The sequence below is a fragment of the Lissotriton vulgaris genome, chromosome 7, assembly GCF_964263255.1.
Source record: "Lissotriton vulgaris chromosome 7, aLisVul1.2, whole genome shotgun sequence".
Taxonomy (NCBI): domain Eukaryota; kingdom Metazoa; phylum Chordata; class Amphibia; order Caudata; family Salamandridae; genus Lissotriton; species Lissotriton vulgaris.
Genome location: NC_141695.1, coordinates 623771674 through 623797728, shown reverse-complemented (window position 1 = coordinate 623797728; position 26055 = coordinate 623771674). Strand labels below are relative to the sequence as shown.

General features: G+C 46.1%; 1 protein-coding gene across 1 annotated transcript in view; it reads left to right on the top strand.

The window, feature by feature from the left end:
• LOC147702155 (proton channel OTOP2-like) overlaps window positions 1-11860 on the top strand; it is a 399525-nt gene extending 387665 nt beyond the window's left edge. The window contains exon 8 of the mRNA XM_086930800.1: window positions 10002-11860. Coding sequence (XP_086786926.1) covers window positions 10002-10172 — 171 coding nt within the window. The 3' untranslated portion in view covers window positions 10173-11860. The remainder of the gene's footprint in view (window positions 1-10001) is intronic.
• The last annotated feature ends 14195 nt before the right edge of the window (window positions 11861-26055 follow it).

The window sequence follows — 26055 nt, the reverse complement described above, 5'->3', positions numbered from 1 at the left end:
TAATTTGCCTTAAAAACCTATTTTCTGTATGTGACAAATTCCGACATGGGATGTGCCCCCACAATTCAGCCCCATACAAAATAGCCCCCCTTGCCTGTGCCTTATATATCTGAATTAGGGCCCCCAGAGGGCGGTAGGTCGAACCGGTCATCATCCGGGAAATACCCCCGGTGGTTTGTACTAGCTTAAGGTTAGCCCTAGTTTGATGGCTCTCCCAGGTCATATTTTCATTGAGTGTCACGCCAAGATATTCGAACGTGTCTACTCTTTCCAGTCGTGCTACTCCCAGTAGGGGGTTTGGGCGCTGTTTAGTGTTTGGGTTCAATACCATATATTTAGTTTTTGAGGCATTGATTTCCAACCCTCTATCCTGGCAGAAGGTCACAAAAGCATCAAGTATCTTTTGAATGCCCATGGATGTTTTGGATACCAACAGTGTATCGTCCGCGAACATTATTGCGGGTACACTGTTGCCATTCAGTTTGGGGGCATCTGTGTAGTCGGTGGCGTTTAGATGGGCGATTACCCCGTTAACAAAGAGGCAAAACAGGGTCGGCGCCAGCACACATCCCTGTCTCACCCCTCTGCCCACGGGGAATCTATCGGTCAGCTCCCCCGACCTCCCACACCTCACCTGGGCATAATTATTGTGATGCAGCCTCTGCAGGGTCAATAGGATATCTGGTGGAACGCCCATCCCTGCTAGGATGACCCATAGTTTACCCCTAGGCACAAGGTCGAAGGCGGCTTTTAGGTCCACGAAAATCGTGTACAGACTACCGCCTTCAAACCTTACTGTCCTCCAGTAAATCAGATTTAGTCTGAAGACCTGGTCCACGGTTGATACCCCTTTCCTAAAGCCTGCCTGGTATGGACTGAGGGCGCCCGCCTCCTCTATCCATTCCTGGAGCCTGTTCAGGAGGACCCTGCCAAACAGCTTCTGTGCTACATCTATCAGGCTGATTGGTCTGTAGTTGGCTGGGAGCAGGGGGGATCCTTTTTTGAAAATCGGGACCACCTCAGCCCCCAGCCAAGTACTGGGGATTTCCATCCCACTAAGGACACCATTAAAAAGGGCTGCGAGGTAGGGCGCCCAGACGGTGGGCTCCTGCTTGTACAGGTCTCCCGGCAGACCGTCCAGCCCAGGCGCCTTCCCCGGAGCCAGGCCTGAAATGGCAGCTGTTACCTCACTCAGTGTTATTTGGTCCGCCTGCAAGCCCTGTCTCACTGGTTCAATTATCACAGGAATTTCTCCAGGCTCGGCGCTATATAGCGACTCGAAGTGGGCCTGCCACACTCCCGGCGCTATGTTAGGCTCCACTGCCGAGCGAAGACTCCCTGATCCCCCATTCACCAATCTCCAGAACAGTCGTTGATCTTGTACTGCTAGGGCCTTTGTGAGCTCTTCCCACTGATTTTCCTCCCATTCTATTTTGGCTTGTGTGAGAAGCTTCTTATAGGCTTGTCTGGATTGCTTAAGGCGTTCCCCTCCTATGCCCTCCTTAATGACTCCAAGGAGTTCTGTTTTAGCTCGTCTACAGGCTGTGTTGTACCATTGTGTTTTACCTAGGGGCCTCACTCTTGGCTTTTGTGTTTTACGTGTCAGATGGGGTGCCGCCGCTTTTATGAGTTCTTTATGGGCGTCAGACAGTTTACACCTTGTGTCTGTTTGGTTTGCCACACTATCGAGGGCCCCAACAGTTTCCAGGATGGGGGTAATCTCTTCATAAAGCAGAGGGATTTTGTCCTTATTTGTGACCATGTGCTCCCACCTAATTCTTCTCCTGGTGTTGTCTATAAGGAGAGGGGGATGGTTCCCTACCTCATGGGTCACTAGACCCTGGGGTGCTGGGTGGGCGAGGTCTAACTCGAGTGCATTGTGGTCACTGTCCATCCTGTCGATAACCCTAAAATCCTGTATTAATGGCCACCTCGGTAGTTGGACCAGAATATAGTCTAAGTGTGACTCCCTTCCTTGGCGATTATAAGTGATTTTGCCTGGCGTGTCCGAGATGGTTCGCCCATTGCACGCTCTAAGACCATACCTTAATGTAAGAGCCGTAATTTGTAATGCTAGCGGGGTCCAAGCTTTCGGCGGGGTCACATCAGCCCCTGGTACAGCCCACCTATCCTCTTCTTCTGATAGGAATCCTTCCTGGAGGCCGGGAAGTGGCTCAAAGTGGGAGTTAAAGTCTCCACCCACCACATAGTAAGAATCGGTCGACAGTTCAGATAAAAAGTTCGACAGTTCATTAAAAGCCGGTGATTCTTTTGCCTTTCCCATTGGCCTGGAATAGATATTGACCAGCAGAAGGCTAACTTTGTTTGGCCATGTCAGTGTGACCGCGAGGATGTCGTCGGAGCTGCATGGGAGCCGTGTTGCCACACAACCCAGGTGAACAGCAATCCATGTCGCAAGACCCCCTGAAGGTCGGCCTTTGCCTTCCCACCTGGCTGGAATAAAAAAGGATGCATACCCTGGATACTCATAGTCCTCTCTGGCCCAGGTTTCCTGGAACATACATATGTCACCAGTTTCTATGTAATTTCCCCAGGCAGGGTCTTCCAGTTTATTGGTTAGTCCCGCGATGTTCCAGGAGATTATCCTCAAATGTTCAGTGGTTGGGGGTGTCATGGCAAGGGGGATGGAGGGGGCAAGACCATATTCCACATGTGTTGCAGGGCCTGTTGCTGAGGCAGCAAAAAGAACATGTGACTCCCTGGATCCCGACTCCCCCTTGCCCTCAGGGAAGGGAACCACAGTTATTCGCTCTGCAGTAACTACTCCATCAGTGGTAGGGTTGAAGAATTCAATTTGGCCGTGTTCTGGAGTGGATAGATCGTTCAGTGGGCCAGGAATTGCAGCAGGGCACATCATCTGGGGGTCCGGGAGGCCACAAAAGCCCGATACCCCTAGCGCAGACTTATGGGCGGTGAGTCAGTCGACCCCGTCTAGCCCATTGAGACAGTTAAAGCGATTAAAATCGCAAAAAGGTGTGTCCGGTGGTTGGTAATATGGGCGTTGGGCAAAGCCTTTATGGTTGCGTCTATAATCCACCCTTGTCCATTTATCATATGTTTGGACCTGGGGCCTGGGAATTGGAGGAAAGAAAAAGGATACTGGGAGGGTTTGTATCGTGGAATCAAGGGATCGGTTCATTCCTTCACAAATGTGTCGAACCGTGCCTGGGTCTTTAAAGGTTACCATGATGCAATCCCCCACTATGGTTTTCCTGGTCTTCCCCAGCCATGGAACCCTCCTCACCATAATAATTTCGTTATTAAAGTGAGATGGCAGGGGTCGGTTCCAGTTTAACCATTTGATAACCTTTTTCTTGAGGGATTGATAGTCCTCGTGTTCTCCTGATCTTAGATGGGGGGCACCGGCTAAGACCACCATTAGTCTATTGGCCTCGGGTGGAAGATCTGGCCTCCGTGGTCTAGGAGTTGGGCAACCTGGCGTGAGTGGGGGGTCATTAACCCGATCTTGGTTTGTTCCAGTGGACTCTGTTTGTGAGCTATGTGGGGCTAAAGCCACTGGATCAGTAGGTCTGTTGCTTGAGTTATTGTGCCGTGCTTGGAGTTGGACAGACATAAGAGGTTGCAGAGGGGCAGCCGGTGGCTTGCTTTTTGGGGGGGCTTTGCTAGCGTTAGCTGCGGTTTCTGTTATAGAGGGTTCCCCGCCCAGGGAGTGAGTTTCCCCTAACTTTGTCTGTTTGCTTACTAGAGAATTCAGAGTGGTAAGAGAAGTCTCTAGTAAGGTAAGCCTAATCTCAACTTTTTTTAGACTGTCAGTGATGGGCTGCAGGAGGGAGCGGAGTAAGAATTCGATGCTCCCCTTAGCAAAGAATGGATGGTTAGGATTCGGTGTGTCAGCCTCTGACTCTTTAGAAGTTGTAGTTATACTAGGATTTAAGAGCTTAGGTGGTGGGGCTATCTCCGTGTTCTTCTTCGATATGATAGTGTTAGTATTACTCTTACCAAAATCCAAGTACGATATTTTAGATTTCTCCCGTCCCCCCGCTGATTTCCGAGCCCGTTTACTGGGTGGGGGCCTATGTATCTCTGCCATGACTTTTAATTTAGGCTTGTTCTTATTGGCCAATAGTACTGGTTGGGTTTGAGTTATCAGGTCGACAGGGGTGTGGGAGATCTCTAGGGGGGCTGACTCTATGATTTTGTCAGATGATAACCCTTGAGTCGAAGAAACTTCCCTTAGTAGAGCAGGGAAGTCCTCTATTGTTGAGGTGTCTAAGCTAGTGGATAGCGCACCTACCTCTTGGGTAATGGAGTGGGGGATAATATCTAGCAGAGGCCTGGTTTTCATACATTCAATGGAGCGCCTACGCTCCGCCCTACGTTTCTCAAGTGAACCTTCCGAGTCCGTTTCACCTTTGTTGGATTTGAAATAATTGTCCAGTGTCCCGGAACCGGAGGCACCCTCCCTGGAGGGAGTTTCCCGTGGAGGGGGCGTAGGCATATCCTAGGTTGTGGCGCTGGAGGGGATCAAGAGGGGGGGCCCGGCCCGGCCTCCTTCGGCCACTGACGGCCTAAGACGGTCCCGCCCTTGTCCCGGGCTTCTCCCGGTCGCTCCCGCGCGCTCCCGCGCAGCGGGAGTCAGGCACTCCTTTTGATACTGCAGCTATGTGATAGGCGGGGGGGCGTGGCCAGCGGGGAGAGCAGCCCAGGTGTTGCTAGTTGGGCGCGCAGGGGCTCCTGGTCGCTGGAGTCCCCTGCTTAGCTCGCAGCCCCGCTGGTTCTCTTGCCTACCCCCGCGCTCCTCCTCACTGGCTCCTCAAGGCAATCCTTCGACAAGCGACGCGCTGCGGGACCCGCGAAGCGGGTCCGGCGAGTCGTAGGGGCAACAACAGGTCCGCTGGGCAGCCGATGCAGCACGCTCCTCCCTCGGCAGCAAGGTACGTTGGAAAGTGTCCCACAGACAGAGGGACAGCAGCAGCTTTTTGGTCCGTTGGCGGGGGGGCGTGGCCAGCGGGGAGAGCAGCCCAGGTGTTGCTAGTTGGGCGCGCAGGGGCTCCTGGTCGCTGGAGTCCCCTGCTTAGCTCGCAGCCCCGCTGGTTCTCTTGCCTACCCCCGCGCTCCTCCTCACTGGCTCCTCAAGGCAATCCTTCGACAAGCGACGCGCTGCGGGACCCGCGAAGCGGGTCCGGCGAGTCGTAGGGGCAACAACAGGTCCGCTGGGCAGCCGATGCAGCACGCTCCTCCCTCGGCAGCAAGGTACGTTGGAAACTGACCCTTTTTTTCCAAAGTGCCTACTTGTGGATTTTGAACCCTAGCTCTGCTGGCACCTAGGGAAACCTAGCAAATCTATACATTTTTAAAAACTAGACACCCAGAAGAATCCGGGAGGGGGTGCCTTGTGTGACTCTCACCAGGTTCTGTTACCCAGAATCTCTTGCAAACCTCAAACTTTGTCACAAAAAACACATATCCTCACATTTATGTGATGGAAAGTTCTGGAATCTGCGTGGATTCACAAAATGTAACCCATCTCGCATTCCTGAAAGTTTACCGATAAAAATGGTACCTCACTTGTGTGAGTAGGCCTAGTGCCCATGACAGGAAATGGTCCAAAATGCAACGTGAACACACCTGTTTTACATTGAAAACTGACCCTTTTATTCAAAGTGCATAGCTGTGGATTTTGAACCCTAGCTTTGCCAGCAGCTAGGGAAACCTAGCAAACCTGTACATGTTTTTAAAACTTTACACCCAGTGGAATGCTGGAGGGAGTGACCTGTGTCCCAGGTTCTGTTACCCAGAATCCCTTGCAAACCTCAAACTTTGTCAAAAGAACATATTTTCCTCCAATTTCTGTGATCCTTCTGGAATCTGCGGGGATCCACATATTTTCACCCACCTCAAATCCCCCAAAGTCTTCTGTTAAAAATGGTACCTCACTTGTGTGGGTAGGCCTACTGCCCGCAACAGGAAATGGCCCAAATCGCAACGTGGAGACCACATTTTTACTGTGCCACTGGAATCAAGATACCCTGGCTGAAGAGGGGTGAAACCCAGAAACCGATCCTAGGATGCTTGTTTCCGGTCCAGGGAGGACCTGGCTTGGCAGTTCAGGCTGGACTGTTCCCAAGAGGCACAGGGTCAAGACTGATTTGCATATGGCCAGGTTTAAACTGGTTTGGCATGGTGAGCAAAAGAATGATGGATTTAACCCAGAACTCCTGTCTTGGCGTGAATGTTTTGATTTGGTCTGTATTCCGTCCATCAATTGTGTGTCTTTTGCTTTCTCGCCTAACAGTGAAAACTGATCCTTTTTTTGCAAAGAGCCTAGCTGTGGATTTTCAACCCTAGATTTGCCAGCACCTAGGAAAACCTATAAAAAATTTTAAACTAGACACCCAAGGGATTCCTGGAGGGGGTGACTTGTGTGGCTTTTACCAGGTACTGTCACCCAGAATCACTTGCAAACCTCAAACATTGTAAAAAAAATTAACTTTTTCCCCACATTTCTGTGATGGAAAATTCTGGAATCTGCGTGAGTTCACAAACTTCCCCCCACCCGCATTCTCCAAAGTCTACCGATAAAAATGGTACCTCACTTGTGTGGGTAGGCCATCTAGGGAAACCTACCAAACCCACACATTTCTGAAAAATAGACACATTGGGAGAGTCCAGGGAGGTATGGCTTGCATGCATCCCCCAATGTTTTCCAACCCAGAATCCCCACAAACCTCAAATGTAGCAGAAAAAAATCACTTTTTCAACACATTTTTGTGTGGGATCAGCTAAATTTGAGGTTTGCAGGGGATTCTGGGTAGGAAAACGTTAGGGAATCCACCCAAGCCACACCTACCTGGACACCCCAGGGTGTCTAGTTTACAGAAATGTGTGAGTTTGGTAGGTCTCACTCAATGGCCACCGAGCCCGTGCCCAAAAACCCAGGTGGCCCTCCTTGCAAACCAAGGTCGTTTTGTGATAGGTAATTTTAATGTCTCCACAATACATTTTGGGCCCTTGCCTGTCGCAAGTTCTTGGCCCACCCACTCGAGTGAGGTACCATTTATATTGGGAGACCTGGGAAAAAGCTGGGTGGTAGGAAATTTGTGTCAGCCCGGTGATCCCATAACTTTCCCACACAGAAATTAGAGGAAAATGTGACTTTGTAAGTAAATTTGATGTTTGTGGGGGATTCTGGGTAAGAAAATGCAGGGGATCCATGCTAGCCACACTACCAGCCAAGAGTCAGTACATGCACACCGCCATCCACACACATCACCAGCTAAGTGTCATCCACGCACACCGCCAGCCAAGCGCCATCCACACACACCACCAGCCAAGCGCTATCCATGCACAGCGCCAAACAAGCACCATCCAAGTACACCGCCAGCCAAATGCTATCAATGCACAGAGTCAGCCAAGCAGTATCCATGCACACTACCAGCCACTCACTCTGCCAGCCAAGCGCCATCCCTGCACACTGCCAGCCAAGCAGGGCCGACCTGGGAACAGCAACAAGCCCTGGCAGATTGCTGACCGACCGGCCCGAGGGGGGCGGGATGCTAGCAAAAAGCACCACTCCAGCCCAAAATTGCATCACTGCTGCATAACCGGCCCCCAGTGACAAAACTGCCACCCATGGCTAGAAAACTAGCGCACACCCCTCCAGCCCATGGGGAAACGCCCTGGGCCAGCTACGGCCAGTCCGGCCCTGCTGCCAAACACCATCCATGCACACAGCCAGCCAAGCACCAGTCCACATAAACCACCAGCTAAGCGCCATTCCACACACACCACCAGGCAAACGCCAGTCTACACACACCGTCATCAAGTGTGAGTCCACACCATTAGCCAGGTGCAGGTCCACACACACCGCCAGCAAAATGCCTGCCAAAGGTCAGTACACGCAGACCATCAGCCAACTTCAGTTTACACACACACACAAACTCACCCTGGTTTCCAGTGGTTTTCCGCCCCGCTTGGGTGCAGATGAGAATAAAAATATCCCTGAAACAGCCAAAAGAGGTGCCTAAAAAAAGGGAGTGACCCTGGCCTGTGGGGCTTCTCAATGGCATGCCCATAAACATATCCCTGGTGCCTTTCTGCCCGCACATGGGGAGCAGGTAAGGGGCTATTGCCCCATCTGCCTTCTGGGGAGGCAAAAAGCCGTTTTTGGTGGTGGGGGCATTAGCATGCCCATTCTTGGCAGGTCCCACCCAACTTATAAAAAAAAAAAATCCCTGGTGCCTAGTGGGCTTACTGTCCCCCGGAGGAGGCTTTTGCCCCCATCTGCCTCCTTGGGTGGGGCAGAAAGACTGTGGGATTCCCTGGTCCATTGTGTGCTTTCTGCCCCCCCTGCCACCCACTGGTCTTGCTGACAGAAGCTCCCAGACCATCACTCCTTTCTGCTGACTCTAAATTGCAAAGATATTGGTTTGACTAGAATGGGGGGAATATGCAAGCCAAGACTGGTGGAAACAGGTCTCAGAGCCAGAAGTATTCAAAATGCAATCGTTACAGCAAACTTGCTTTAAGCATGTGACATAAATCCCCAGTGGCAAGATTTCTCATTTATCAGTGTCAGACATCCCACATCAATGGATTCCAAGAAAGATATCTGAGACCCTAGGCTAGGACCGCTGACTGCCAACAGGTTCATGAAAGGTAGTGGGCCCTTTCCTCTATGTGGTTCAGGGCAGCTTCTTCTAGCAGGGAGACATTGTACACCTGGTTAATAGAAGCTATCGTGAACTCCTTTGTGGGAAGTAACCCACTGACTGCTTGACAAGGGTACTGTAGATTTCTGTGTGTACACAGGCAGTGCTGCTGTAGTGAAGCTTTGTGACCATGGTTTTTCTGCAGTGCGCCTAGGAGCGAAGCTACTAACTTCTTGAATTTAGGAGAGGTGTGGTGCAGGGGCCAGGACAGCTCACTCCGGAGCGCAGGGCTCACGGGTTGATGCCAGCAGCAGCTCAGCTCAGCACCTTGTGACTCTGGGCAATAGCTCACTTAATTTCTCCAATGGCCCCCAGCACCTTGAGACCCTTAGGGGTGAGTAGTTTGCACTAGCATAGTGTACCCTGATCTCTCCCTACCCATTCCACAGAGCTTGGCAGAAAGTAACTACAAAGACAGAATCAACTGAGAAGCACCTTGCCAAATTTGCATAAGGAAAACATGGAAAAGATATTTAGCACTTTGACCACCTAGGAGAAACATTTATCACAGTGAGGTACTAAAAGAAAATTATGACCATGGTTGGTGGTTCCACCCTCAACAAGATCACCACTGTAAACCAGGGTGGGCTCATTCTTCCACAGAATGACATATTTTTTTGGGAGAAAAATAATTGCTAGTAAAAAAAAAATACTGCACAATGTTTAATTCTATGATGTGTTTTTTTCCATTCAGAGTCCTATGAGAATTTTACTGGACAACTATTTACTTGGCAAGCTTTGCAGTGCAGTGCTTTTCAGATTTTAACTTTGCACCGACCCATGACATGAGTTACCCATGAAAGTATATACTCTAGAACATTACGACCTTCCTCTCATCTGTTATTGTCTTTCCTAATGTCTTTGTGCCAAATATTGGCATTAGGTTATATGATGGTAGCTTTGAAGTCTTCATGCTAGATTTATTACGCTTTGTATGTAACGCTCTTCTTGAAATTCACTTTTTGCAATTTCTTTCCTCTCCATATGGTATGTAATAATCCCTCTCAAATTCGTTATTCTAAATGTTTCTCATCTTTTGGTCTGTCACTACCTCTCTGAAAGCCTAGGTTTATCCAGGCATTTCCTCTGGTCTGTAACTTTCCCTTTCAAAGTATTCACCTGTATCCTTCCAGTCATCGGTTCTAACTTTATATCCAAGCTGTTGTTTTTCTGGATCTTTGTTTTCAACCGTGGTGCTCCCTCTGAAGGCCTTTTTCTTTATGATCTTATTTTATGGCTGAGTCATTAGATCAATATTTTCTATTCCCTGGCATCCCACCTGAAATTCGCTGTTCTTCTCTCCTCTAGTTTTGGATCATTCCAGCCTTCGGCGCCCGACTGCGGTTTGATAATAACTTGGAAGTGAAGTTCTACGGAATGACCATGTGGGTTCTCGTCAACAACATCTGCCTCCCTTTTGGGATCTTCTACCGGATGCACGCTGCTGCCTGCATGGTGGAACTCTGCCTACAACCCTGAGAGAGCTCAGTCTCCTATCCTTCGAGCTCTGCCACCTATCCTGTGAAAGCTTTGACTCGTAACCTGTAATGTTAATAGTATTTATATTCCCATACTCTTTGCCTCCTAAAAGGAGAGAGCTCTGCCTTCTAGAGTGAGATATAGCTGTCTCTTCCATGTGTCCAACCTTAGACAGCACTGCTGTCAGCAAACAATTATATTACCTTAGGTTTCAGTTTGTGCTGTATATAATTTTTAATAAAATAAAAAATAAAATATCTTGAGATCTGTCTTCTTAGAATGAGGAATTGGCAACAGTACCAGAGAAGCAGCTAGCAGCACTGCCTAGAGGACTAAGAATGAGGAATTGCCACTTTGATTAGAGAAACAGCTGCAGCTCTGTCTAGAAGACTTAGAATAAGTAATTACCACTGGGACAGGAGAAAAAGCTGCAGCATGTCTAGCGGAATAAGGATGAGGAATTACCACTGGGACCAGAGAAGCAGCTGGCAGCACTGGCTAGAGGACTATGAATGAGGATTTGCCACTCGGAACAGAGACGTAGTTGCAGCACTGCCTAGAGCACTACGAAAGGGGAATTAGTACTGTGGACAGAGACACAGCTGCAACATTTTTGACCAGATAGAGAACAAGATTTACAGCCTGTTTGTAGAAAGGGAGCAACAGAGCTCCGAGCGAGTGAAACATAATGCTAAAAACAAATTATTGGGTGAAAGGGTGCTAGCGAGTAAAGTCAAATTTCTAACATTCTAAGTTTGTGACTGCTCAACTCAATATTCAGTTAATCAGACACTGTAGATCATAAGTAAAGCTCAGGTGCATAGGGGAGAATACAGAGAAACGGTCAGTGGGAGGGGAAGCAGGAACAGCTGATCGTATTTGCAAAATTTCCAGAACACGAGGCAGGCACCGTCGGAGGGAACGACAGATCAAAAGGAGGTTCAAATGGGCACGATTTACCAATCAAAAATAAGGAATTTAGAAAGGCACCCAGAACAACCAATGAAAATCAAAGAGCCAGCTTCAAGCCCATGAAGTGAATATACCATGCCTCGCAGAGGAGCGCATGCGCGCTGCTAGGATCAACCTAAAAATTACCCACACCAGACAAAGCAAACAAAATAACGGATACACTATTACACTATTCTTTGACGGTTATCGTTTAGGCTAGGGTAGCCCAATTATTAAGTGGCTCTGATATCTCATATAGAGACAGTATGTAAAAGATTGTTCATAGAAGGGAGTTTTATTAACGTTTAGTTTTAATTGTTTTTACTTTTTGGTGCCAACACGTTTTACATTTATCTTGTACACTGGGCTTTGTCACAGTAGTTTAGCCTCTATACAGCCCTCTCAAAACTGGTACTGTCTTCTGAATACTAGGTATTTGTAAAAAGAAAAGCTTGTGCTGTGAAATAGAATGTTTTTTACCATTTGATTCGTGGGCCAGGGATTTTTCAATGCAATTTAGGTTGACAAACAATAAACAAGAGTTGCAAAATTCAATAGATTAAATATACAGTAAAAAGAGAAAATAAAAATTACTTTGTCATTCTTAGCCAGGCACTTACTATAGTACATCCAAAGTATTGAGGCATGCAACACATGGGAAAATAAAACACAAAATACTTGTGATAACAGGCTACTGTCAAAAACAGAAAGGAACTGTGATAATCTTACATGGCTAATTCAAGGTTCTTATGTGTGAACTAAAACCTATGTTTCCACAAACATTATTTCTTTAAATAAGGAGTAAATGAAAGACTGTAGTAAATATAATGTAACTGTGCATGTGCCATGCCAAGTGTGATCATGGTTAATTTACATATAAGAGCACCACAGCTGGCATTGAGTTGGCTGCTGTTAAACTGAGGTCCAGTTGCACCACTAATGACCCCTCAGGTTGCATGTTTGGCCCAATGAGGCCACAAGAGGTAGAGAAAATATGCTGCAGCTACGTCCTTGTAAGGAATACATGTGGCCTCCTGGGAGTACAGTGAGGTAGGCTGGCATACCACGTGGTTTGTCTAAGGCAAGTGCATTAATGGGATGACTGTACACAGCTGGATGGATTGTGTATATACATGAGTGTGTCAGTTTAATATATTATATTGTGCTAGACAACGTGTGGTGTAGGTTATGTGACTTGTTAGATTCTTGAGCTGCAGCTCCACTGCTTGTTATACTTTCAATGTAATGTTATCTTTTAACTTAGGCCCTTGCAGACAAACGGAGGATTCCAGTTAACGGTGTCAGTTCACCCTGGGATCCCAGCCAGCCAGCCGGCCACTGCCTTTCGTGGTCGAGCATCATTGGAATAAATCTTCACTCATACCTGTTATCAGGCCCGGACTGGCCGTTGCGGGCACCGGGCAATCCCCCGGTGGGCCGCATGGTTGGGGGCTGGTTTTGGGCCCCTGAGGGCCGTTTTTGTTACAGGGCCGTTATGTTGCAAAAACGGCCCCATAACAAAAACGGCTGAAAACCGGCCCTGACACAGAGCGCGGTCGTGCCCCCCGCCCCCCCCCCCCCCCCCCCCCCCCCGCGGGAGGGAGGGAGGGGGGCCGGCCGAGCACTTTGCCAGGGCCGGTTCTGGTTCCCAGTCCGGCCCTGCCTGTTATGGTTGCTTTATGTACGCCTTCGGACACCGCACTCTTGTTGCCTCCGTCACCAGCTGTCATCCTTGGAATGTTGACAGATGACAGATGGTGGCAGGCTGTGAAGGCTTGTACGTTCCGACCTCATGGAGCTCATGTTGGTGCATATTTCAATAAAGGAACTTCATTCCATCTTCATCGACTCTGAGGTATTCTTAACAGAATTTGGTGACGAGGCACCAACACACAAACCCATGGAGGAAAACCAGCAAGAAAAAATGCAATAAGGAATATTTAAAAGCAAAGACAATAAAGAGTAGTGAAGAAAAAAAGAAAGTAAAAGAAAAGGAAAGTCTAACAGACGGAAAGAGAATTAAAGAAGACTTCACTGATTACACTGGTGAGTGTCCGTCATATGAAGTATATTAAGAAAAAGCTGAGTTAAACATTGTGAGAAAAATAAATGTAAGAGGAAAAGGAAAAGCTACAAGACGTCGCTGCGTTAGTGAGCAAAGTGTCTGTATAGCAATTAGAAACTAGAATAAGGAAGATAACAGAAATTCTGAGGAAAAATAACTGCATCAGTAAAACCAACAGCCGTTTACTAACACGCAACGGTCCTGTCAAACCGTCAGCTGTGCGCGCGTCAGTGTATCAGCATAATCTACAGGTGACGGGTCAGCCCGCGCTTACGTCACGCGCAGGCGGCCATTTTACAAGATTGGGGAACTCGGTACCAAGAATAATAGACGCTGCTGCGCTGATATCGGAAAGCACCCGAAAATAAAGTTAAAGGAAAGAAGGCTTCCGTATAAACCAAAAAAAAACAACAACATAGCAACTGCATCTAAGGACATTCTGCCACAGCAAGAACAATTACATCGGAAAAATAAGGACAACAGTGCAATATATATATATTTTTTAAAAGCGGGTTAAAGGAAGTCCGACACAACAGTGTGGTTGATGAAAGTTTAACAAATAATAATACACAGTACAGCTAACTAGTGTAAACCTACAAGAAAAAGGGAAAGCACAATATTAAAGAAGGAAGAACTGTGAAAAAGATTTTAAGAGATTGGAGTAAAGTTATAAAAGTAAAGGGAAAAAAAGTATAAGGATAATGGCTTCAGGGTACCTATGGAATCTAACTCCGCCACAATCATTCCTCCCAGGAAAAGGAGAACCTGAAATAAAGTGGGAGAAATGGAGGGAGTATTTTTTTAACTATATATCAAACTTTGAAGAAGATGATGAATTTAATGCAGAGAAAAATTACAAAATATTGTTAAATAGTCTAGGAGCAGGAGGAATAAAAGTATACAAGAGCATTAACAAAAGGACTAAAGGAGAAGGAGAAAAAGATGTGTTTGAAAATGCCATAGATGACTTAAACACCTACTACAAGCCGACAGTATGTGTGGGAGTGGATAGATAAACATTTTGCCACAGAAAACAGGGAAAAGAGGAGACAATTGATGACTATGTGTCAGCATTGAAAAATTTGGCTATTAACTGCCGCTTCGGAGACTTACATGACGAATTTATAAGGGACCAGATTGTTATGCAAGGGTCCAACAGTAACAACCAAGATAATCTGTGGGCAAAGGGTGAGTACCCACCACAAAATATAATTGACATTGTGAAAAAGGCTGAATTTACAGGAAGATGCGCGAAGGCTGTCATTGCAGAAAGCAATGAAAAGAAGGAAAGTGGAACAGTAAATAGGGTGACTGATGTTAAAATAACCAGCAAAACGAACCGTACTTACAACAGCTTTAAACCGGTGCAAGGGAGAACACAGTACAGCAACAGACAGCGCTTCTACAGATGTGGGAGCACAATTCACATGGCTGATGACAAACTGTGCCCAGCACGTGGCGTGAAATGTACAAATTGTGGTATTGTTGGTCACTTCCAAAAGGTTTGCTATAGACGTAGCACAAGCAGTGAAAATGGTGGAATGTGAAGAGACTAACAGTCGGGACACATCTGATGACAACGACAAAAACATGTTCATATTGAATATTGATGATGAGTGCGTCACAAGTGTAGATGCTGAGAAGAAGTTAAGAACCAAGAAACCGATATGTGAGATGACAATAGCGGAAATTGAGATCAGCATTGTGGCGGACTCAGGGTCCCCATACACTATAGTAAATAATAAGGTGTGGAAGGAGAAGTTTGCACCCCAGTTAGGAAAACACTTGGATAAAGCCAACATCACTATAAGGACATTCACAGGTGATCCCATTGAGGTGTGTGGATTCAGAAAGTTGAATTTTGCATTCAAAGGAAGAGAATCTGTTTGCAAACTCTATGTATCAGCGGTAGGACCCTCTGTGTTGGGCTGGATGGACCAAGGGGATCTGGGAATAAAACCTGATCCCAGCAAGGCGGACGCAGTCCTAGCTGTGCACGATAGTGAGAGTTACAGCAAAACCTTGTTGGAAAAATTTCCAAGTGTCTTCAATGGAAAGATAGGGGCACTTAAGGGATATACACACAAAAGAGTGATGCCGTTCAAGCAATGCACAAAGTGCGCAACTTGCTGTTTTCCGTGAAGGAAGAAGTGAAAGAGCAACTGGACAAACTTCTCAAGGAAGGTGTTATAGAGCGAGTCGAAGCCTCAGAATGGGTAGTCATATTGGTCGTGGCAAAATGGCCCAACGGCAGTTTAAGACTATGCATAGACTTGCGCGATCTAAATAAAAGCATTGTGGTTGAACAGTATCCCTTGCCGAGGATCAGTGAGATGCTGGCCAAAACCAAGGGGCTGAAGTGGTTTTTGACCATAGATTTGAAATCCGCCTATCACCATGTCCCTCTCCACCAAGAGAGCAAGGAACTTACCACGTATGTAACATCTTTCGGGTGTTACCGTTTCAACAGAGTCCCTTTTGGATTGGCGCCTGCGGCCGCAATGTTTCAGAGACTGATGCAGGACATCTTCGCAGACATTCCGGACTTGTTAACGTTCCAAGACGACATCCTCGTCATGGGAAAAACCAGGCAAGAGCATGATGAAAGGGTAAATCAAGTTCTTGAAACACTCGCAGCAAAGAGCTTGACAGCGGAGTACAAGAAGTGCAGATATGCCTGTCGCAAAGTTAATTACCTGGGACACCTAATAACAGGAGAAGGAATGTGTCCCAAGAAAGAAATTTTGGAAGCCATCAACGATGCTCCTGAGCCAAAGAACAAGGAGGAGTTACGATCCTTCTTAGGATTGGTTGAATTCTATGCAAAATTCGTTAAGAACTTCTCCCACAAGACTTACCCTCTAAGAAAATTGTTAAAAATGGAAAACAAGTTTCTATGGGATGACGATTGCCAAAGCACCTCTAATGCTTTAAAGAAAGATCTATGCTCAACCGTCCCACTGCAAGGTTTTGACCCCATGCTGCAGAATATAATAACGACGGACGCTAGCTGCAGAGGTTTGGGAGCTGTCCTAACCCAGAGAGATGTTAAAGGTAATGAGTGCACCATAGCCTTTGCCTCGCGCTCCATGACTCCAAGTGAAGAGAAATTTTCAGTCATTGAGCGTGAGGCACTTGCATATATATGGGCTCTCGAATACTTCAGGCAGTTTGTCTGGGGTGGCAGGGTGGGTCTTCGCAGCGACCATAAACCCTTGACAAAGGTATTCACAACCAAGGGATTGTACACTGCGTCACCCAGACTAGCATGGTTGTCAATGAGATTGGTCGAATATAACTATGTTGTAGAGTGTGTCCATGGGGTAAAGAATGTTGTTGCAGACTTTTTAAGTCGTATGCCGTTACCTGAACGTGAAAACCGTGATGAGTCAGAGGAAGTGAGTATCACCAGTGTAAGAGAAGAGTTAGAAAGAATCTCTCTTGATGAGTGGAACTTCGAACAGGGGAAGGATGAGACGTTGTGTGAAGTGATTGAGATGATAAACAAAGGATGGGGTTCAAAGAATACCTTACCTGAGAGATTAAGACCTTTCTGGGAGGTGAAACATGAACTCTCTCACGAAAATGGTTTGTTGTCAAGGGGGAGGAGGGGGTAATAGACCACCCAAAACACTAAGAAGAAGAATGCTTGACATATGCCAGGAGGGGCATCTGGGGATCGCCAAAACAAAAAATATGGGTGGTCAGGGACTGCTCCTCGTCTCTGAACTCTGATAAAACATAAGTGACCTTTAGACCACCATTACAGCCCTTACCCTGCCCGTCCATGCCGTGGGAGAGAGTAGGGGTGGACATCATGGGGCCTCTGATGGACAATGGAGAACAAGTGTATATGGTTGTCCTAATCGACCACTTCTCCAAATGGCCCGAGGTAAAGTTTTTGACCCAACCCGATTAAGTCAATGTGGTGAAATTTCTTGATAAAGTTTTCACACGGGAGGGACTCCCCAAAACTATAGTCAGTGATAATGGCCCCCAATTTACCTCTGACACCTTTAAGAGGTAATTTTGAGAAACAAAGTGTACCATAAAACAACCTCAGTTTACCACCCCGCAGGTATAACAGAGTCATAAAAGGAATTGTACAACTGGCTAAAGGCAATAATAAGAAATGGAGACAAAAAGTGTGCAGAACGGTATGGGCGTATCGCATCACACCATGCGTTACCACTGGCTACAGCCCTTTTGAACTGATGCGAGGCAGGAATCCTTTGTGTAAGGATAATGTAGGTTGGGTCAAAGCAGCAAAAAGAGTAATTTGGTCAACTGAAATGGTCGAGGAAAAATTGAAAGCGGCACAAGCCAGCTGTAAGTAAAGGTATGATTTGAAACACAGGTGCAGACCAGTCAAGTTTGAGGTGGGGGACATGGTAAGAGTGAAGAGAAGTGGACACATTAGCAAAGGCAGTAATAGGTACACAGAGCCTCTTACGGTACGTGAGGTGTACTGTAATTCAGCCTTGCTTAGCGATGGCAAAGTGTGGCACTTCTCAGCCCTGTCACTGTGTAAAAACACAACAGATGATTCTGACAACAAGATCCAAGAACGTACATGTGGTTTTAATAGAGCGCTTACCGGATGGTCAGATGAGGAGATGGACTGTGAACCCCAAGCATGCAATGCTGCAGGACATTCTACTCGTGAGCTTGGCAATACCTCTCCCAGCCATAGTGAGCAGTGTGATTCAGGCACCGGTAGAGCTAGTAGAAGGTTACCACCCACACCTGTTTCCAACCATACCTCGAACCATGCCACCAGCAGGACAGGAATGAGGTTATTGCCACCTGTTAAATTGTCAGATTATGTTTGTGAATAGCTTTGCAATGTAAACCTTCAGTTAATCTTCTTGTTCACACCACCCTTTTTCCCTCCTCCTCTCCTTCTTCTCTTCCCTTGCCTTCTTTTCTTTCCATAAGGAGGAGGATGTGTTGTGATTGCTTTATGTCCGCCTTCGGACACTGTACTCTTGTTGCCTACGTCACCAGCTGTCATCCTTGGAATGTTGACAGATGACAACTGATGGCAGGCTGTGAAAGCTTGTACACTAGGTCCTCCCGGAGCTCGTGTTGGTGCATATTTCAATAAAGGAACTTCATTCCATCTTCATCAACTCCGAGGTATTCTTAACAATACCACTTGCCTCTGGAGAATTCTTTTACACTAAAAATTGAGAACAAATGTTCCTTGCCCACCAACACCCCTTGCCACCTCAATTTTATCAGTTTTGGCGATTTTCATCTCTGGCTTCATCAAGTGGCTTCACAACCCTCCTCAATCGCCAGGCGAAATGTTTGGAGGGCGCACGAGAAGGCGCCTTTGGTTCCATGTTGTGAAGCACCTTATATAGCCCTTTGGCATTTTCTGTCATTTCGCAGGCTTGCACCTAGTGTGTGTGCGTGTCTCGTCATACATGCTCTCTTTACATTTCCCTTGATTGCCTGGCAACGCTGGGATCTCTGGCCAGACTCTGTGGCTAACAACGGACATGATGCCGCCGAATGTAACGTCACACGGAGCAGCCATACTGAGTTGGTCAATTTCACAGCATAAATATTGCCAATAACGACAGCACGTCCGGAGCGTTTTGCAGTTTTCTCCGCTATGCCACACTCGCCAGAGACACCGCTTGCAACGTGAGACCACAGACTACTATTACCAACAACAAAAGGTATTTATTTTTTCATTTTTCAAAATAAGCAGTTTTATAGTTTGTGGGTTAGTTTACAAACACCATGGCCACTCAATAACAGAACCACCTCCCTTCTTTGCTTTTCCTGGCAAACCCACTAAATGAGCAAAGTGGTTTTATCTTTTTGAAAATCACTTAATTGCCATAGACGAGGGTGATTATAGCCCACCAAGAAAGTTTGCACTTTTATTTGGCAGTCTGGGGCGTACAGCACAGCAGATATTTGACAATTTACCACCTATTCCCGCCCCTCGAGTTCCAGCTGGTGATGATTGGAATATTTATATAGAAGCTATCAAAAGGTTAAACAAACTTTTTGGCAGAGAAACCTAACATCATGCTTAAAAGACATAATTTTGTTAAGTGAAAATAACTGGTTGATGGAGGAGTTGAAGAATATGTAGCTGCACTTAAAATACTAGCTGCTACCTGTGAATTTGGTTAAATGTGGATACCTGCATTCATGATCAATTTGTTTTTTATTGTGCATCAAAAAAATACAAGAGTGATTACTAAGTTGTCACAAACCTACACTTAGTGAGGTGTTGGATTTGGCTAAAAGTATGGAACATTCCTTGATCTCAACAAAAGTTTGGAATCACGGTGCCATCAAAGCTTTTGGTAAGAAACCCATTAATCAGTTAAGTTTCTTCATGGCTAAAGTTTAGTATATGGGCAGAGAAACATTTACCAAAATGTACGTTGCCATCAAAAGAAAAGATATCATTGGTTGACAAGACCTTGCCAAGATGGGTTCATATCTTGTCCCTGGTTCCAGCACTCCTGTAATTGTCGCTGAGCTCTTACAAGTTTAGTGTGCATTATAGATGAGCCCATCAACTTGATTCTGAGTAGGCATAAAGATCTATTTTCTAAGGAGATCGGTACAGTGAAGGGTTTTGTACATCACTTCAGGCTCAATCCGCATGCTAAAATGTGTTTACATAAGGTGCAACACATTTCTTCATCAAAGAGAGGGGAACTCAAACAGATACTAAAGATTTGTGTAACCAAAGGGTCATTAAACCTGTGGAATCATCACACTGGGTTGCACCAATTGTCGCTGCATGCAAAAAATCAGGCATTACCAGGTTGTGTACCGACTTACACACATTAAATTCCAACATTTTGATTGATTGTCACCCATTGCCTAGAATACACAAGATATTGGCTATCTTAGACAATGCCAAATAGATCTTCATTATTGACTTGAGATCAGCATATCACCAAATTCCATTGGACCAAGAGTCTCAGGAACTGACAGCTTTTGTCACCCCATTCTGTGCTTACAAATACTTGAGACTACCGTTTGGGTTGGCATCAGCCGCCAGTGTTTTTCAAAAGCTCATGAATGTTTTGTTTGTTGATCTCAAAGGGGTCCAAGTGTGCCAGGATGATATTCTGTTTTTTTCAGAATCATTAGAGCAACACAATGGCATTCTTGATAATGTCTTGGCATGACCTACAGGAAGGACAAATGCAAGTCCGCCACCAAGTCTTTGGATTACCTGGGTCATTACATCTCTGACTCTGGAATGAAGCCCAAGTTCTCCTTGGTCAAAGCAATCAAAGATGCACAAAGATGCTAGTGCACCCACTGATCTGAATGTTCCGAGTTCCTTTTTAGGTCTTGCAAGCATTAAGCTTGGTTTGTGTCAGGATATGCCATTGCTGTAGAACCCCTCAGATGTCTTTTACGCAAGAGGCAGAAATTCATGTGGGGTGATGAAATGCAGTGTGCTTTTGACAAAGTGAAGGATTTGATTGTAAATGCCCTTCTCTTTCGGCTTTCAGGGATGATTGCACACCCCTCATCACTGTGGATGGCAGTTTCTGTGGTCTAGGAGTAGTTTTAAGCCAGAGTGTAGGTGACAATGAACAAACAATTGCATTTAGTTCCAGCTCTCTCAGGAAATATGAACAACAGAACAGTACCATTGAGCGAGAGGCCCTATCGTGTGTAAGGGCAGTTCAGAAATTTTAAATGTATGTCTGGGGACGTTGATTTGATATACAAACTGACCACAAGCCCCTCGTTTTGATCTTCACTAAGGGGATTCATAACAATGTGTCTGCAAGGTTTACACGGTTGGTTTCTAAGCTGCATGAATATATGTTTAAAATGTGGCAGGAGGAAAAAGAGTTTTGAGCTGATTGCCTATCTTGTATGCTGCTACTTGATCTTGATGAAGATTTTGAAATGAATGATGTGTATGTTGCACTTATGGATGCTGTGCAGCCTGAACCAGATAGTGAGTCTACATTTTCAGAGGAAGACTGGAAGAGTGCCTTCCAAGAGGATGCAATTTCAAAGCATGTCAACACATACATAATCCAGAGTTGGCATGAAATCAGAAGCTTACAAGGTGATTTGAAGACCTATGCTCAGGTGGCTGGGGAACTTTCTTTAGTCAATGGTTTGGTCCTAAAAGGATTTACACATTCTTCCTTTCAAGTTACGTGAGTACATTATTTCTAATGAACATCTAGGGCACTAAGGTCCCACCAAGACTTGCATGTGTATTAAGCAACATTATTAGTGGCCTTCTCTGGATAGTCAGGTTGAACACATGGTCAACACATGCCCAGATGTTTTCTCTCAGACAAGCAGTGGAAGTTCAGCAAGATGACCCTGTGCCTGTGCCTTATCCTCAAGCACCTTGGGACAAATTAGGCATGAATTTTTCAGGGAATTTGTTTCACTTCCTGATGAAACGAGGTATGCTACTTTGTTAGTTGACTACTACTCTAAAAGGTTGTGCTTCTCTTTTGTTAATTTTCCTTCATCAGAAGCGGCTGTCAAATTCCAAGAGCAAGTGTTTATCATCTTTTTAAACTGTATTTTATTGATTTTTTTAGGGAACAACAAGCATACAGTGTGTGTTGACAAATCTGGAAGGGATTCATTATTAGACATAAAATAAAGACGTACGTAATCAGAAAAAATATACATTTCATATGTTGAAACATTGGTATATCCAAAGGTATTCCAAGACATCATGAAGTAAAACCAAGTCAGCAAGCCCCATGTCACAAAGTAACTCATTAATGTCCACTTGGTCTTCACGCAACAACAAGGGAAAATATTGCTAACACCGTTCACTCCCCTTCTTCTGACCAATCCTCTGCTGGATGGTCTTCATCTTCTTGGAACATACCCAACAGTTGTACCCATTGCATTATAGCCTCAGACGCCCCCTCATCATTGCACGATAGGGGCATGTGTGGTTCTTCCACAGCCCCCAACTCCAGCAAATCTCCCAACCAATGAGTCAGTGACGGGGCCTACATCCCCATCCATTCGATGGCCAATCACCACTTTGCCAAGAGCCGGGCCAACTGGGCCAGTTTATAGGGGATCTAGCGACCCCCTAGGATGTACCACTGCTCCCAGGAGACAGGCAAGCAAAGTTAACCCCTGACCACCGAGAGGACTTTAGCCATGCTCTCCAGCTTAGCATAGTGAAGAAAATGAGTTGGTCTTACCCCAAATGAGACCTGCGCATCTGGGAATTATATAAAGGTGTCCCGGGGTAAAAGGTCACTCCCTTTCAGACATCCTCCCTTCCACCAATGCTTCATGGGCACGGTGGAGTTGAAGTTTCTGAAGTGCGCTAGATCCCACAGCCTAATCTACCTACTGAAGGGAGTACTACAAATTACCCTTTGGGCCACTTTCTCTCATATCCCTACATTGTGGGTGATCAAGTATGCTATCGGGAACTCTGATCTGCCCCCCACATCAGCAGCTGAGGCAAGCGTCCCCCCAAACTCAGTTCCTTGGAGCCGATTCTCCTAGTTGTCCGACTCCGTGAGCCAATGGGACACCTACTGTAGGTGGGCAGCATAATAATAAAAGTGTACGTCCGGGACTGCCAAGCCACCATCCTTCATGTCCTGCTTCAACATTGCAAGTGCCACCCTACTGCATCTACCCGCCAACACAAGTGTCACCACTAGGCTATCCAATCACCGAAAAAAGCAGTCTGTCAGTGGAAACATAGAATTCTGTATGAGATACAGACACCTCGGGAGGAAGACCCTTTTTGCTATCGCTGCCCTGCCCATGACAGAGAGGGGGAGCCAGTTCCAAAAGGCAAAGGAATTCTCCAGGCTAGTCAAAACCATGCCTGCATTCCAACACTGGTGTTGGGCACCCGTGTGGGTGACCCAGATCCCCAAATATCGAAACCCTTCCAGTTCCCATCGGAGTCCCACAGTCAGCAACTGGTGTAGTTGTCTCCCGATCAACCCCCCAAGGGAAACACCAAGGACTTGCGGATGTTAAGTTTCAATCCTGTGACATCCGTGCCTCATCAATAATGGGATGGAGTCTCCCAGATGAACACACATACACCAGTGCATAAAATGAGACTTAATGATTATTGTTTCCCATCTGGATTACCCAGGAGACCATCTTCACGCTCAGCAACAGCGCAAGAGACTCAATCGCCAAGGCAAACAATAGAGGCGAAAGGGGACAGCTGTGTCAGGGGACCATCCCCACCGGCCAGGTCTCCAAGAGGTCAACCCCCACCCTTACACCTATCGAGGGTTCTGTATTCAACAGCCAAATCCAGGCACAGAAATTCGGACCAAATCCGGCAGTTATGAAATGGATGAAATGCAACCATTTGAAGTGCAACAGCCAGAAAACAGAGATTTTGCTGTTGGGGAAGGCAAACACCTTTACGCCTAGCCAGTGGTGGCCGGATAATACAGTTCCACCGCACAATACTGCGGCTACAACACAGAACTTAGGAATCAAGTTTGATTCAACCTTGTCTTTCCATAGCCAAGCACCTGCAGGTGCAGGTATGTGCTTTCACACAATTAAAACACAGTGAAAGTTCTTAGACCTACTTCCAATAAATGCTAGGAAGTCAGTGCCTGTTGCACTGGTCTTGTCTCATTCAGACTATTGCAACAATGCAGGAGCCATGAAATTAGTACTGAAAAAACTACAGGTGGTCCAGAACGCTGCAGCCAGGCTGGTACTTGAGGGGATCCTCATCGGTGGCAGCTCTTAATTAGCTGCACTGGTTGCCAATTCACAAAAGGATTTTATTCAAAGTCCTAACAATCATGTACAAAGCATTCAAGGCAACGGGGCCTTCATATCTCAGGTCGAGAATACACCCCTACTCCACTCAGCGGCTGCTGCGATCATCCTCAGCAACCCCCAGTTATCGCTTGAAAACCAAAGGGGGAAAAACCATTGCGGTACTAGGAACCAAGGCCTGGAATTCTCTTCCACTACAATTGAGATTGAGACAATCAGGACTTCTCTTCAGTAAAATAATAAAGACCTGGTTATTTTCTACACCTGATAAATTGGTACTCTCACTTATCTGAGCTTTTCTCTTTTTCTAGAACTGACCCTCTCGCTGAACATCATCATTGACCTTCATACTCCTCCCCCCTAGTGCCAAGATACTCCTTGCAGTGAATGTTGCAGCTTTATAAATACTGCCATTCATTCATTCATTCATTCCCTCAGCACTCATATGAGAAAGGGCCACTCAACTGTATCAAATGCCTTTTCTAGGTCCAGTGAAATCAGGGCCGTTCCCTCCTCTCCACCCAGAGAATTATGAAGAACGAGTGTCAATCTGCAAAGATTGTGCATGGTGCTACGCACCTGCATGAAACCACATGGGTCCTCATGAACCAGGTCTTGCGTAACCCCACCCAATCGTGTTGCCAGCATCTTGCACATGATTTTTAGATCGGTATTGAGCATGGTTAAAGGTCTGTATGCAGAAGGATCCATGGAATTTCCTCCCGGTTTTAACATTAGACATACCACTCCCTCTCTCATAGTCTGTGGCAATCGTCCCTTATTTCTTGCTTCCTAGTAGACCTACAGCAATTTCTCCCTAAGAGCCAGGAAGTAGCCCCGATAGCATTCTGGCAGGAACCCATCACCCCCCTTCGATTTGTGTAAAGCCTCCTCCAAAGAGAGTTCCTCTTCTAACTCTAACATGGCCCTGACCGAATCTGGAAGTCCTCCATCTCGCCCTCAATGTTGGGTGGGACAGCCTTATAAACAGATTTGAAATAGTCAAACAGTGTTGTCATTATGCCTTGTCAACAGGAATGTAAGTGAACCTCTGTGTCCCATATAAAGACAGTGGGGGGTACCTTCATCCCTCTCCTAATAATCCATGCCAAGAGATTACCCAATTTATCATCCTCTCTATGTAGTAGTTTTCGGTAAGTCTTTAGACCCTTCTTATCCAATGTGTCCCAGAGGGAGGGAGCATACCTCTCTATGAACCACCAGTGCAGTTGCGAAGTCTTCGGTTTTCCGAGATTTTCTTTTTCTTTTTTACTTTTTCTGTTTTATTTCTTTTTATTGTAGGAATGCATAACATTACTTTACAGCTTGTGCATTCTTTTTATAGTATAACATACATTCATATTTCTCTTGTCACAACAGCATTGTTCCACAATGTATGCTAGTAAGCATGTAACAAGGCATATCTGAAAGAGCTTACATATCCCTATTTTCTTGTTTACAACGAACAATATTGCATCTTGTCAATAAGTTTGAATAACTTTCTAAATAAAAGAAAAATAAAGCCAAAACAAGACTGGGCAGCAGTTAACTTTGCAATTTCTAGTATATCCCTTGGTATCGTGGGTAGATGTGGTGTAACAGTTTGTTCCAGAACAACGTATTATCTTGTACATCATGTATGTGTTACATTATGTGGCAAATGGTGTGTCAGGCCTCCAATCATCGCATGACTCTTTTATCGAAACCTAATGTATTAGGGGCTCCCTTCGTAAATGAACCTCACACACCTCTCCACTCTCTGTAAATATTTACACCCTCTGACCAGATGCGGTATGTTAAGTATTGGATGCTGGGACGTCTGAGGTATTATCACTGCCTCCAGGCTGCAAAGTCAGGGTACCTGACAGCGAAAGGGAACCTTCCCCCTCATCTATTTGACCTTGGGGTTGTAAGTTGGTCACCAATACCCCCCATGTCTCCAAATCTGCTACAGTGTTCTCATCTGTGCATACTATCCCCAACCGCCTCTCTTCTGCCACCCCCCATTCCCGCATATCTGTCACCCACTTGTGCATTGTGGGTGGTGCAGTCTGCGTCCAATGTATCGCCATGCAATGTCTAGCAAGTACCATT